Raw genomic sequence first — 14,690 nt, forward strand, 5'->3', positions numbered from 1 at the left:
TGTGAAGAAGATGGGATGAGAATCAATCAATCCAAATCTGAGACCATGGTCCTCAACTGGAATAAGGTGGTTTGTCCTCTCTGGGTTGGGAGAGAGGTCCTGCCTTAAGTGGAGGAGTTTAAATATCTCGGGGTCTGCTTCACGAGTGAGGGAAGGATGGAATGTGAGATCGATAGGCGGATTGGTGCGATGTTTGCAGTAATGCAGACTCTGCAGCGGTTTGTCGTGGTGAAGGAGCCTCTTGCAAACAGTTTATTTCTTAATGTTACATCATGCATTACGTGAAGCTCTGCAATCCCTTGATGATAAATCTGCTTCTTCATATAGAGTTCACCTCCCTGCTGTTGTTTTACTTATCCTTTGTACATGGAGGTTTTACTGTTTGTTCAGTTAAGATGTGTCCTACACATTGTGAAATATTAAGTATGTTTAGTTCAACATCTGTTATTTCTCCCACTGAATTGAAGACTTTCAAATTTCCTTACTGAATATATAAGTTATCTTGTTTTGTTCCTTAAGGCTGATGGAGAACTACACCTACAACAGCTTCATTCTCCAGGTGGAGGGGTTTAAGATCCCACAGGATTCCGTCTATCTTGTGTTTTTCTTGTTTCTTATTTCCTACATTGTATTTATGATCATGAATGTTGGCATTCTGGTCCTAATTGTCATCGACTCAAACCTCCATCAGCCCATGTACATACTGTTCTGCAACCTGACAGTCAGCGATATTATAGGTGGTTGTAACATTTTACCCCGGCTGCTTTCAGATATGCTGCTGCCTCCCTCTGAGCGCCTCATCTCTTATTACGAATGTGTTGTTCAGGCTTTTACCACTCAGTTATTTGCTTCCATGTCCCACACGGCACTCATGATTATGGCCTTTGACAGATACGTGGCCATCTGCCATCCTCTGCACTACTCTGCCATCATGACCAACAAAATGATGATCAAGCTGACAGTTTCTGCCTGGGGGGTTCCCTTCGTTTTGGTGGGGATCCTGATCGGTCTGTCCGTACGGCTGAACCGATGCAGAACTCTGATTACAAATCCATATTGTGACAATGCCTCCTTGTTTAAGCTGTCATGTGAGAGTTCTTTTATTAACAACGTTTACGGTCTGACTTTCACTGTTGTGCTATTCATAGCTTCCATAGGCAGCACCGTTCTGACCTACACCAGGATTACATTTGCCTGTCTGACCAGTAAGAACAAGACTCTGAACAGTAAAGCCTTAAAAACCTGCAGCACACATCTGGTTGTGTATCTGATCATGTCTGTGAGTGGATATATTGCAATCATTCTGCATCGCTTCCCTCAGCACTCAGACTACAGAAAACTCTGTGCGATTCTGTTTGTTATCGTGCCTGGAGGCCTCAATCCTATCATTTATGGTGTGCAGTCCAAAGAGATCCAGAATGATTTATCTAAAATATTTCAGTCTGTAAAGTCTGTGTTGTTATGTAAAAATAAAATTTAAACTATATATTATTTGTAAAAGATCATTATATGTCTTCTAGTTCCTGATTAAAGAAGCAGCAGCGTGCAAGGTCAGCCATCTCATATAGTTAATTACTATTTCATTGCTATACTATACTACTACAACACTATCCATTTACTCAACCGGCTATAAGACAAAAGTTACAATTTCTTGGTGGAATATAAAGGTTTTTCTCTCTAATAAAGTCATTTTGTGTGTGCATGTGTATAAATTGATGGTTATCTTCACCCATGCATTTTCGCTAATTATCTGGGGTCAGGTTCTGAAGCAGAAAACTAAATCGGGACTCTTTCCTTATACTTATTTCAGCTCATATGGTGGTGTTTGTGCTGTGTGTTTGTGTGTGTGTGGGAGGGTGGTTCCAAGTCGAGAGAGCCAAGAAAGTAGTCCCTTCATCACTTCCTGGATCTTCCACAGATGCCCCTTGGCGGAACGTTCCGGAGTACCTCATCAGAAAGATGTCCAGGAGGTATTCTAGCCATCACCGCTCTCTAAACTACATTATACAAGTTTTTCAGTCAGAATTAGTGAGACATGTTAGGCCAAGTTGGGGTTTTACATTAAATTCTCATCTTGGGTTTGTTTTCCTTTCTTCTCTTCCTATTGGCTGCTTTTGGTGACAATCACAGAACTGAGGCAGCTCATTCTACAGCTTTAGATACAGAACATCTCTAAATATCCTATCAGACCTTGATCTGGATCTTGGCTGGCTTGGCTGGGGTGCTAGGTAGGCTGTGTGTGGGGTGGTGGTGGGACGTTGGAAGTGGTGGGCGGTGGTCATGGGGGCATTGGTTGGGCCCATGACCACTGTCCCACCCAGGGACGTCTCACATGGGACATGTTGGGAGGGAGAGATGAGAGTATACAGGAGTGAATGTTTGGAGTCGCGAAGGAGAGAGAGTGTGGTTGGGGGTTGGATGCGGATGGGTGGGGGCGTGTATGTAGGGGGGTATGTTGGTGGAGAGGGGTATGACAGGGTGTTTGTGTACATGATTGAGTGTGCTTGCTTATAAGGAAGAGTGTGAGTGCAGATGAAAGTAGAAGGTGTGAGTGTAGAGTACTGTGTGTGAATGGAGGTGGGATGGGAGTGTGTGCAATGGGGCATCTGTGTGAATCAAGAAGGAGCATGTGAGTGGGTGTGGGGTAGAAGGGTATTTAATTGGGCATGCGTGAGTTTGTACAGGGGAGAGATAGAGTGGGGTTAATGGACATACATAGGGGGTAGTATAAGAATGAGGGTGGACGGGTGGGTTTGTGTGTATAGAGAGAAATGGAGGTGGGGTAGGGCTAGGTGCGATGGGGTGTGTAAGGGAGGAGTGTGTGAATGGTGGTTGATTGGGGGGGGTGTTTGATGGGGCATGTGAGGGTGTGTATGGGAGAGTTTGTGGGTAGGGTCCATTAACTGTATATAAAAAGATGGGCGGCGTTTCTGTGACGTCCCCCATAGGTTTTTGAAGCCCTGAAATGAAGCTTGGTGGGCGGTTCCTACCATCACCATCTTAACAGGGGCATGTGTGCCTGGAAAATACAAATATGGGCAAAGAGGTGGAGCTGAGAGGGGGGCTGTGAGTGTCATGGTGGATGATTGACATTGAGTGAACACCGAGCTGCCTGTTGCTAAAAGCTAACCCAGATAACAGGAGCTAACCAGCTAACGGAAGTAAGCTGGCTAAAGCTAAGTCATGTTGTTAACCGGCAAAAACTGCGGTTGTTCTGCGTTCTTCTCACTTGAAGCGGGAAATTGGGTACCTTCATTCATTTATTATTCTAACCGCTTAATCTGATGAAGGGTCATGGGGAAGCTGGAGAATATCCCAGCAGTCTTTGGGCAAAAGGCAGGGTATACCTTGGACAGCTCGCCAGTCCATCGCAGGAGATTGGGTACCTGTAAATCAAAAGGACACGCACCTAAATATGCCGAATTTTGAGATTAAATTACTTTTAAATGGGCAAGTTAGAAAAAACTTTACCCCTCCCTCCACAGTTGTCATGAAGGTAAACCTGACCTATTAAACTGAAAATGGATTTTTAAACCAGGCACTAAACATGTTGATTTCTTCTGTGTGTATGTGTGTGGGAGTATGTGTGTGCATGTGTATACGTGTGTGGTTGGGGATGTGGGGGGTCTGGTGGAAAGCGCAGCTGGTGTGGCCTGGCTGCCACTCGGTAGCAGTCTAGTGGTCTTGGTTCTCCGTTTGCGTGGGCTGGGCCCTCTTCCTTGGGGGTGGGGGGTTGCTTTTGGGCTCTTGGGACCCTGTGGCCTGCGCTCTGTCTGCTGGTTCCCGGGGATTTCTGGATCTCTTTACAGTTGTTGGCTTTGTCCAGCAGGGAGAACATGAATCTGTGATTGGCTTGTCTGTGTGTGAGTGTACATACATAGGTGTGTGTAGATGTGTATATATACTGCTCAAAAAAAATAAAGGGAACACTAAAGCAACACGTTGTAGATCTGAATGAATGAAATACTTTTATTAAGTACTTTGTTCTTTCCATAGCTGAATGTGCTGACAACAAAATCACACAAAAACTATCAATGAAAATCAAATGTATCAACCCATGGAGGTCTGGATTTCAACTTCAACTTCAACTTCAACTTTATTTATATGCGTCAAATCACGGCAATGCCATCTCAAGACGCTTTACAGACAGAGGGGAAAACATAATGAATGCCAATTCATAATAGCCTATATAAGGAAACCAACAGATTGAGTTGAGTCCAACTCAATCTCCCATCCTGAGCAGGCACACTGGTGACAGTGGGAAGGAAAAAACTCCCTTTTAACAGGAAGGAAACCTCCGGCAGAACCCGGCTCAGGACAGGCAGCCATCTGCCTCTGCTGTGTGGGGGAAGAGGACAGAAAGACAACAGACAACAGGAACTGCTACTCCCGGCCAGGGAGACCTGCTGAGACAGGAGGGGGGGGGGATAAAAGAGAGAGATAAAGAGAAAAAGAAAGAAGCTCAGTGTATCAGGAAATGTCCCTCAGCAGTCTAAACCTATAGCAGCATAACTAAGGGATGCTAACCATCCCTAGCTATAGGACTTATCAAAAAGAGGCAGCCAATGAAGAGAGGCTAAAACTGGAGAAATATGATCTCTCCTGCTGGTTCTGGTCAGGACTCTGGCTGCAGAATTCTGGATCAGCTGAAGGCTTTTCAGGGCATATTTAGGACAGCCCAGTAATAGAGAGTTACAGTAATCTAGTCTTGAAGTAACAAAAGCGTGAACCAGTTTTTCTGCATCACTCTGAGACAGAATGTCCCTAATTTTGGCTATATTACGTAAATGAAAGAAGGCTGTTTTAGTAACCTGCTTAATATGTGGGCCAAAGGACAGGTCCGAGTCAAATATTACTCCAAGGTTTCTCACTGTAGCACTGGAAGCTAAAGTAATGCCATCCAGGTTCATTACAAAACCGGAAAATTTAGCTCTGAGTTTTTCAGATCCAACGAGAATTACTTCAGTCTTATCTGAGTTTAAGAGGAGAAAATTTCTAGACATCCAAGTCTTTATGTCTATGAGACAATTTTGTAGCCTATTGGGCTGATTTGTTTCATCTGGTTTAAAGGATAAGTATATCTGAGTATCATCTGCATAACAATGAAAGTTTATTCCATGCTGTCTAATAATTTTGCCTAAAAGGAGCATATATAGCGTGAAGAGTATTGGTCCAGTACAGAACCTTGAGGAACTCCATGACTTACTGTAGTTTGTGAGGAGGACATGAACGAACTGAAGTCTATCAGATAAATATGATTTAAACCAGCTTAATGCTGTACCTGTAATTCCAACCACCTGTTCTAGTCTTTGTAACAGAATGTTATGATCGACTGTATCAAATGCAGCACTAAGATCAAGCAAGATAAGTACGGACACAAGTCCTTTGTCTGAGGCCATAAGAAGGTCATTAGTAACTTTCACCAATGCTGTCTCAGTGCTATGATGAGCTCTAAATCCTGACTGAAACTCTTCGAATAAATTATTTCTGCTCAGGTGGGCATGTAGCTGAGCGGAAACTATTTTCTCCAGAATTTTGGACATAAACGGGAGGTTAGATATAGGTCTATAATTTGCTATCACCTCTGGATCCAGAGATTGCTTTTTAAGTAAAGGCTTGATTACAGCAGTTTTAAATGATTGTGGTACATATCCTGTCACTAAAGACATATTGATAAGACTTAGTAGTGATGTATTAATTAAAGGGAAAATGTCCTTAAAGAGGCTCGTTGGCAGAGGGTCTAAGATACAGGTGGATGGTTTAGATGAAGCTATTATTTTAGTTAATTCAGAGGGTTGGACAAGACAGAAACTATTTAGACACAAGTCAGATCGTGGTTCTAAGGATGCTTCGGAGACCACAACAGGCTCAACATTATAAGTAGAAGGAAGAATATTGTAAATTTGATCTCTAATAGTGTCAACTTTATTCCTGAAAAAATACATGAAATCATCATAGCTAAGTGAGAAAGGAATACATGGCTCCACAGCGCTCCGGCTCCTAGTAAGCCTAGCTACAGTGCTGAAAAGAAACCGAGGGTTGTTTTTGTTTTCCTCTATCAATGATGAATAATAAGCTGTTCTTGCCGTACGTAAGGCTTTTTTGTATACGATTAAACTTTCTTTCCAGGTTAAGTGAGACTCCTCTAGTCCTGATGAACGCCATCTGTTTTCCAAACGCCTTGATGCCTGTTTTAGAGCTCGAAGCTGGGAATTAAACCAGGGAGCCTTCATAATCTTACCTAATTTCTTCTTCTTTAGGGGAGCAACATTATCCAAGGTTGTACGCATTGAAGCTGTTATAGTATCAGCATGTTGATCAATCTGAGCAGGAGTAAGGCTTAAAGGGGGACTCTCAGTCATGCTAACACATGGTAGAGGTGAAAAAATTTATTCAATTGCTTGTTTAAATTTTGTAATATTATCTGATCAACATCTACTATAGTAGAATTTATTTTTGGTCAGTGAGTAATTAAATAAAGTGAATTCAAAGGTTAATAAGAAGTGATCGGACAAGACAGGGTTTTGAGGAAATACTTTGAGCTTATCAGTCTCAATACCATATGTTAGAACCAGATCAAGAGTATGACCATGAGAGTGAGTGGCACCATTGACATTTTGTGAAAACCCAATTGAGTTTAGAATAGAGCTAAAGGAAATGTTTAAACTATCATTTTCATCGTCAACATGAATATTAAAATCACCTAGTACAATGACTTTATCAGTAGTCACCACTAACTCAGACAAGAGATCAGAGAATTCGGTCAGAAACTCGGAGTAAGGTCCAGGTGGGCGATACACTAATGCTAAAAGGAGCGGTTTCTCTGAATTCCATTTTGGATGAGATAAATTTAATGTCAGGAATTCAAAGGATTTATAGTTAGTTTTGTGCTTAGGATTAATTAAAAATTCTGACTTAAAAATAGCTGCAACACCTCCTCCTGTAGTTCTAGGAATGTGAAAGTTTAAATAGTTAGCTGGCGTAGCTTCATTAATACTAACATAATCCTCTTGCTGTAACCAGGTTTCCGTAAGACAGAATAAATCAATGTGGTGATCACCTATCAAGTCATTGACTAATAAAGACTTATTTGGGAGGGATCTGATATTCAGTAGGCCACACTTTATTGTCTTATTTTCAGATTTTATTAGATCCGTTGTTTTTATTTTTATGAGGTTTTCACGATTAACCCCAGAAGTGTTTTTGTGTTGTTTAATTCTTACTGCTGGGGAGTTGTATAAGGTCGGAATGGGGTTTTGGGTGGGCGGCGGCAGGTGGGAAGCTGCAGAAAAGTGTGTAGGACTACAATTCTGCCTCCTGGTCCCAACCCTGAGTTGTCAATTTAGCTGACTAATAAAAGAGTCCATATTGCTAGATAAGAGAGCGGCTCCATCCAACGTGGGATGGATGCCATCTCTCCTAATAAGACCAGGCTTTCCCCAAAAAGCGCTCCAATTATCTATAAAACCCACGCTGTTATCGGGACACCACCTAGACAACCAGCGGTTGAAGGATGACATGCGGCTAAACATGTCATCGCTGATTAAATTTGGCAAGGGACCAGAGAAAACTACGGAGTCCGACATGCTCTTGGCAAAGTTACACACCGAAGCAACATTAATTTTAGTGACCTCCGATTGGCGTAACCGGGTGTCATTACCGCCGACCTGAATTACAATCTTACGGTATTTACGTTTAGCCTTAGCCAGCAGTTTCAAATACGATTCGACGTGGCCCGCTCTGGCCCCAGGAATGCATTTGACTATGGTCCCCGGTGTCTCTAGAGCCACGTTTCTGACTATGGAACTACCTATAATCAGGGTTTCTGCCTCAGCGGGTGTGTCGCCGAGCGGGGAAAATCTGTTAGAAACGTGAACAGGTCGGTGGTGGCCAGTGGGTTTTGGTTTGGGGCTACGCTTCCGCCTGACCGTTGTCCAGCCCGCCTCGGCTCCCGGCTGCGCGGGAACTGCTGAGGGACGGCTAGGTGGGCTAGCTGCCCTGGCTGGTAGCTCCGCACTGGCTAATGGGGGCTTGCTGACTAACTGCTTCCCTAACTGAGTGCAGAGCTGGGCTTCTAACTCACAGAGCCTCGCCTCCAAGGCTGCCAAGCTGCTACACTTAATACACATACCGTTATCACTAAAGGAGGCGGAGGAGTAGCTAAACATCAGACACACCGAGCAAGAAAAGGCAGGGGACCGGGGTGTGGGAAGAAAGCTAGCAGCCATGCTAAAACCGAGTGCTTGAGCTGTTTAAGTCAGTAAACAGAAAGCCAAAGATCCCCAAAATAAAGGCAATATATAGAACAGTGGTTTGGGAAGATATTGTGCGCGAAAGTGAGTGGTTGGTTAAAGAAGAGTGGAAAGAAGTTAAAGGAGCCAACGGCTCGTAGCAATCCGCAGTGACACACGCTAGGGAAACAGGAAATGACACAATACGTTACCGCAACGTCAGCGCGTCCCTGTGGCGTTATGTCTAGGAGACGGTCCAGGACAGAGCAGGTCCTGATTTGGAGTTCTACTCAACATCAAAGTGGAAAAACACACTACAGGCTGATCCAACTTTGATGTAATGTCCTTTAAACAAGTCAGAATGAGGCTCAGTAGTGTGTGTGGCCTCCACGTGCCTGTATGACCTCCCTACAACACCTGGGCATGCTCCTGATGAGGCGGTGGATGTTCTCCTGAGGGATCTCCTCCCAGACCTGGACTAAAGCATCCGCCAACTCCTGGACAGTCTGTGGTGCAACTTGGCGTTGGTGGATGGAGCGAGACATGATGTCCCAGATGTGTTCAGCTGGATTCAGGTCTGGGGAACGGGCGGGCCGGTCCATAACATCAATGCCTTGGTGTTGCAGGAACTGCTGACACACTCCAGACACATGAGGTCTAGCATTGTCTTGCATTAGGAGGAACCCAGGACCAACCGCACCAGCATATGGTCCCACAAGGGGTCTGAGGATCTCATCTCGGTACCTAATGGCAGTCAGGCTACCTCTGGCGAGCACATGGAGGGCTGTGCGGCCCTCCAAAGAAATGCCCCCCCACACCATTACTGACCCACTGCCAAACCGGTCCTGCTGGAGGATGTTGCAGGCAGCAGAACGTTCTCCACGGCGTCTCCAGACTCTGTCACGTCTATCACATGTGCTCAGTGTGAACCTGCTTCCATCTGTGAAGAGCTCAGGGCGCCAGTGGAGAATTTGCCAATCTTGGTGTTCTCTGGCAAATGCCAAACGTCCTGCACGGTGTTGGGCTGGAAGTACAACCCCCACCTGTGGACGTCAGGCCCTCATACCACCCTCATGGAGTCTGTTTCTGACTGTTGGAGCAGACACATGCACATTTGTGGCCTGCTGGAGCTCATTCTGCAGGGCTCTGGCAGTGCTCCTCCTGTTCCTCCTTGCACAAAGAAGGAGGTAGCGGTCCTGCTGCTGGGTTGTTGTCCTCCCACGGCCTCCTCCACGTCTCCTGATGTACTGGCCTGTCTCCTGGTAGCGCCTCCATGCTCTCGACACTACGCTGTCACAGCAAACCTTCTTGCCACAGCTGGCATTGATGTGCCATCCTGGATGAGCTGCACTACCTGAGCCACTTGTGTGGGTTGTAGACTCCGTCTCATGCTACCACTAGAGTGAAAGCACCGCCGGCATTCAGACCAAAACATCAGCCAGAAAGCACCGGAACTGAGAAGTGGTCTGTGGTCTCCACCTGCAGAACCACTCCTTTATTGGGTGTGACTTGCCAACCTGTTGTCTATTCCATTTACACTACAGCATGTGGAATTGATTGTCAATCAGTGCTGCTTCCTAAGTGGACAGTTCCATTTCACATAAGTGTGGTTGACTTGGAGTTACATTGTCTTGTTTAGGTGTTCCCTTTATTTTTTTTAGCAGTGTATATGCATACATGTCTTTCCCTCTCTCCCTCAACCTCTCTCTACAGGGTGTTTTCTATGTTTTCTTTTCTTTGTCAGTTCCGTATCTGTCCCTCTTCTATCCTCTCTGGTCCGGTCCAGTAGTATTATACAAACTCTGTAATACAAACAATTATACAAAATAAATAGAAAATTAAAACAAGAATCCAGAATATCAAGGGAATCATTATATCTATAAAGCTCCTCTTGGTAAAGTAAATTTGCTTAGCAGAACACAGTATCTAGACCGGTGGTTCCCAAACCTTTTGTGCTCAAGGCACACCAGGTGACAAGTGAAAATCTCAAGGCACACTTTTTGTGCCAAAAAGCCCCTTAAGAACACGTGTAATCACTTGTATTATGTAAAATATCTGTCATCATTATTTATTAATGCCAAATAAAATGTTGTCACCCGTCTCTGACGGCGCACGGGTGGTTGATGGTTTGCTCCGTACAAGAAAGCGTTCCATTTTCCCTCTTGTTTTGCTTTCAGGATGAATGTGTCACAGTCATATAATGCCCACCAGCGCATATACGTTATCAGCCAAATTGGTAGATCTCTTTATTTATTTTTTTTGTTGTTTGCACCTGTATTATTAATTAAATGCTAGCTAGGCAGCGATATGATAGATTATCTATTATGATAAAAATAACTGCAATGAATTGTTACAATATCACAGGGCACATCTGCACTTGACTCACGGCACACTGTTACACACTCAAAAATAGAGGTACCAGCTTGTACCTAAAAAGGTACAAATGCTTGTCGCTGGGGGTGTACTCTTTTGAGAGACATTTCTGTACCCTTCAGTTCTGGTCTATTTTTGTACCATATCAAGTTCAACCTCACCTTATCAAGTTATGTTTTTTTATGTTTTCACAAGATTAGGCCTGGTCCATGCAACTTAGCAATATTATCTTATCTTTAATCTAGAAATAATCTTCAAAAACTCAAAATACTGACCAGCGGTACACTTAGTTTGCAGAATCTGACCTTCATTATCTGGTGTAGTAAATGACTGTTAAGTAGTACTACTGTCATCACTCAACTCTGCTCTAGTTTGTAACATTACAGCCATTAACATTACATTTATCAATGCTGCAGGTACCCTTATGGTCGAAATGGTACAAATTTGTACTTTATGTCACTTTGAACCCTTTTTCGTACTCTGAAGGTGTGCTTCTGGTCTCTTAAAGACCAGTATTGTACTTTTGAAAGAACATTTCTTTAAAATGTACCTATAGGTACAGAAATGTCCTTATCTTGTACTATTTTTGAGAGTGTAGGGAACCACTGGTCTAGACCATCATTCTGCTGCTTTAATGCTGGACAAGACAAAAGAAAATTCCAAATTACATTTTACAAATTGTACAATTTATTTAATGAGGCTTTCCCATTTAAATGTATGAAAGTTAACCTTTAATGTGTTTAGCACCAGCGCAAACCACAAACCGACACGAACTGAGGCTAACATTAGCATGGTAATTTCAAGTTAACATATGTCACTTACCAGGTCCCTCTTGACATACAAACTAAAGACAAAACCCAGCTGAACACTCTGGAGAAGGCATCTAAATATCGAAAGGCATATCAGTCAGTTAAAATGATAGTATTCTTCTGATGTTAAGTTTAAGCATGAAGTGCCTGATGTAAAAGTGGATCAAAACTTACCTGCTGCAGTTATAGCATATTCGTACCCTACCTAGCCCATGAAAACACTGGCATCTCTCATTCCAACCACGAGATCTTGCCAGAAGTGCTGGCAAAATCTCGCAGTGACATCACGTTAAAGCTAGATATTGGACGCAGAGAAACCTGATTGAAGGATGAGAAACAGAGTTATGACCAGGAGTGAGTTACATATGTCTCAATTTAGCAAGCATATTTGCATTTTGTCAACATATAACATATACAAGTAGTTTAGCAAGTAATTTGAATTTGTGTGTGTGTGTGCTTTAATGTATTTGTTTAGTCCGCACTTTTATTTTGTAGGACCATGTATATTGTTAACATTTCATTTTGCAGTCTCAGTTTTATTTCACTCTTTTTATTTCAAGTTCTTATATTCAAATGAAGGGGTGTGGTTATCTGTCTGGGTTTTTTCACAGCGCTGCACTTCAGGGAGAGAACGGTGACTTCTCAAACCTGACTGACCAATCACCGCAAAGAGTTCCTCTCGCCAGGCCTGTTTGGCTCAATCCAGCATTGCAATAGGAGTCTAAGTCACTGATCTTGGGTGAAAAAGAACTTTATTTTACTGTTCATTTCTGTCATGCCAATTTTCCTCCTTTGTAGGGACAGATATGCAGTGAAGGATACATTTTCAATAACATGGCAATTATTTTTGGCAAATATTGATTATCAACCACCGTCGGCCGACTGATCTATTACAGCGTGTGTTTCCTCTTCCTGTTCTGTTGCGGGGAGAGTTTGACTGGTCGTTCAGAACTGGCAACTAACATCCTCTAATGTGTAGCATGGATGCTTGCATGTCATTTACAACTTCAGATTCATGCATCAGCCAATCACTCAAGTCACAAATTAATGGCTTCATTAAATTTACAAGGTCACTTGAAAATTACATTCAGTTTGTACCGGACAGGCAGTGGCTGTAAGAGATCACAGACATCTAGATCCAAACGGCAAAATAATTAAGTGTGCTGGAAAATAAAAGCATTGGGATGTTTTATGAAAAGATCTGATTAAATTTAGAAGTTTCAACACATGATCATGCTAGATTTAATTTATTTCATATTTTTATTTGGGCATTTTATTTGCAGTTGATTTTTATGGAATTAAACAAACCAGCTGACAGAGGATATTTTGATTAGAAGTGGGACTCAATTAAAAGAATTATTCTAATTAATTACAGGCTTTGCCATGTAGCCGCCACTGATGCTAATGTAGAGAAAACTACGCTTTTTTATGGGGTTTTTGTTTTTATGTGACATCTCATTTGTGACAGGGACCAACAGAACACAAATCACAAACATAACAATAACAACAAAAACAAGAACATTGCACGCATAATATAACAAATGAATTGTGACACAGTACATATTACAAACAATACACTAAAGACTAACACTTAACACAAGACAATCATGATATAGATTGAGTGTTCAGCAGTGAAGGTGGGCGTGGCTTTTTTCTCATGAATGTGCACAACCTAGAGAAGATGACCAATCACTGAGTCCCTCCCCCGGGACGTCACTAAAATTTAAAAAAAGAAAAAACTCCCGAAAGCTAATAATTTCCGTTGCCATAGAAACCAAACGTAGAAAGGGCTGTTGAAAGGCCGACCAGGAGATTGTGTCAGGAGCTTCCCCTCTGACCTCCTGACCCTAGAAAAGCTATTCTGAAATCATATATTCAGTGCAGATTCATAAATGTTTTTCTGATTATCACAAGCCTTAACACTATTTGTATTCTGTTTGCAACGCAGTAGTTGATTAGTTTTATTATAACTCTTTTTAGTAACTTTTATAACTTCATAAATTCATGTTTGTAGATTGTGGAGCAGTGGTCAGAGCGGGACCCCCCTCCCTCTTCTCCTTCTCTTTACTCTAGGCCCTGTATGCAGCTGTGGGGGGAGGCGAGAGGAATTTCCCCTCGTAGTTGACCTTGGATGGCAGAGTGGAGAGGATAACATAGAGATGTTTTGTGCTGTTTGTAATACAATAGTTCAATTAACTGTAGTAAACTTTTATAAACCTTTGGTTTTTAGTAGTAGTCATTTTTGTGAAATTATATTTACCATATAAAGGATTATAGAGCAGTATTATAGACGGTGTGTTTAAAGAGTTAGTAGGAGAGAATTCACCCCTATTCACCCCTCCTCTTTGCAGCGCTCTTACTTTAAGATAAGAAGCTGCATCGAGACTTGACATGTTTTATGAAGTTTCAAATGTCTAACACCATAACAGAGACTCTCTCTCAGCCTGAAACCAGGTTCTAATTGTTTTCAAAAAAAGACTATGAATTTCATAATGTCAGACACCGGCAGGAACTCTCCTCCTGGTTTCTCAGCTTGGGCTGAACAAGATGGAAGATTCACAAGGACTTTCTGTATGCCATAATTGTTGTGAAGACCAACACCTTATCTCTCCGGAACCTGCCTCGGTGCAGGCCTGAACCACTTGGAATGAAAGACTTCTTAGCTCATTAAAACAGAGTTTCTTTGTGTAACTGTCCCCCATCCCATTTGGGAAAATGCATGCTTCTTGAAGGAGGGAACTAGTAGTTTTGTGTGTAATGATTTGTATTACAGTAAATGAGAAATGTATGTGCGTTCTATAAGGCGGAGTTTGAAGTTTAATTAAAAACTGTGGACAAAGACGGAGCGATGGCTTTGCAGCTCCGCTGCGGCCCCAACGCATCACTTCGAAGAAATTGGACCGAATTGGAAACAACCGTGGAGAACTTATCATTGTGTGGGATCTGTAACTCTTTGGAGATTTTAGCCCCGCAGAAAAGATAGCTCCTTCCGGATGGAAAGAGTGGTCTTTCTGAAAAGGAAGAAAGGATTTTAGCAAAAAAAAAAAACTATCTGGGGATTTAGTCCTGCAGAAAAGGTGGTTCTTTCTGAACAGAAAGAGCATTTTTTCTAAAAAAGAAAATATAATAGTATTGAGGAAAAAAAACTCTTTTGTGATTTAGACCTGCCGAGAAACAGAATCCTTCTAAAAGAGGGATTGTCTTTCTTGAAGAGGAAGTTTTAGAATTTTATAGAAAAAAAGAAACCCTTTTGGGATTCAGCCCTGCCAAAAAGGAG

At 42.5% G+C, this 14,690-nt stretch overlaps 1 protein-coding gene across 1 annotated transcript; it reads left to right on the forward strand.

The window, feature by feature from the left end:
* Positions 1–523: 523 nt before the first annotated feature.
* On the forward strand, positions 524–13,538 carry LOC306761351 (olfactory receptor 2A25-like; the record flags this gene model as incomplete). The annotated part of the gene is made up of 2 exons (XM_079247476.1): positions 524–1,444; positions 13,428–13,538. The coding sequence occupies 2 exons, from the start codon at positions 524–526 to the stop codon at positions 13,536–13,538; spliced, it is 1,032 nt and encodes a 343-aa protein (XP_079103602.1).
* Positions 13,539–14,690: the final 1,152 nt, after the last annotated feature.

Source organism: Telmatherina bonti (assembly GCF_933228915.1).
Source record: "Telmatherina bonti genome assembly, chromosome: 10".
Taxonomy (NCBI): Eukaryota; Metazoa; Chordata; class Actinopteri; order Atheriniformes; family Telmatherinidae; genus Telmatherina; species Telmatherina bonti.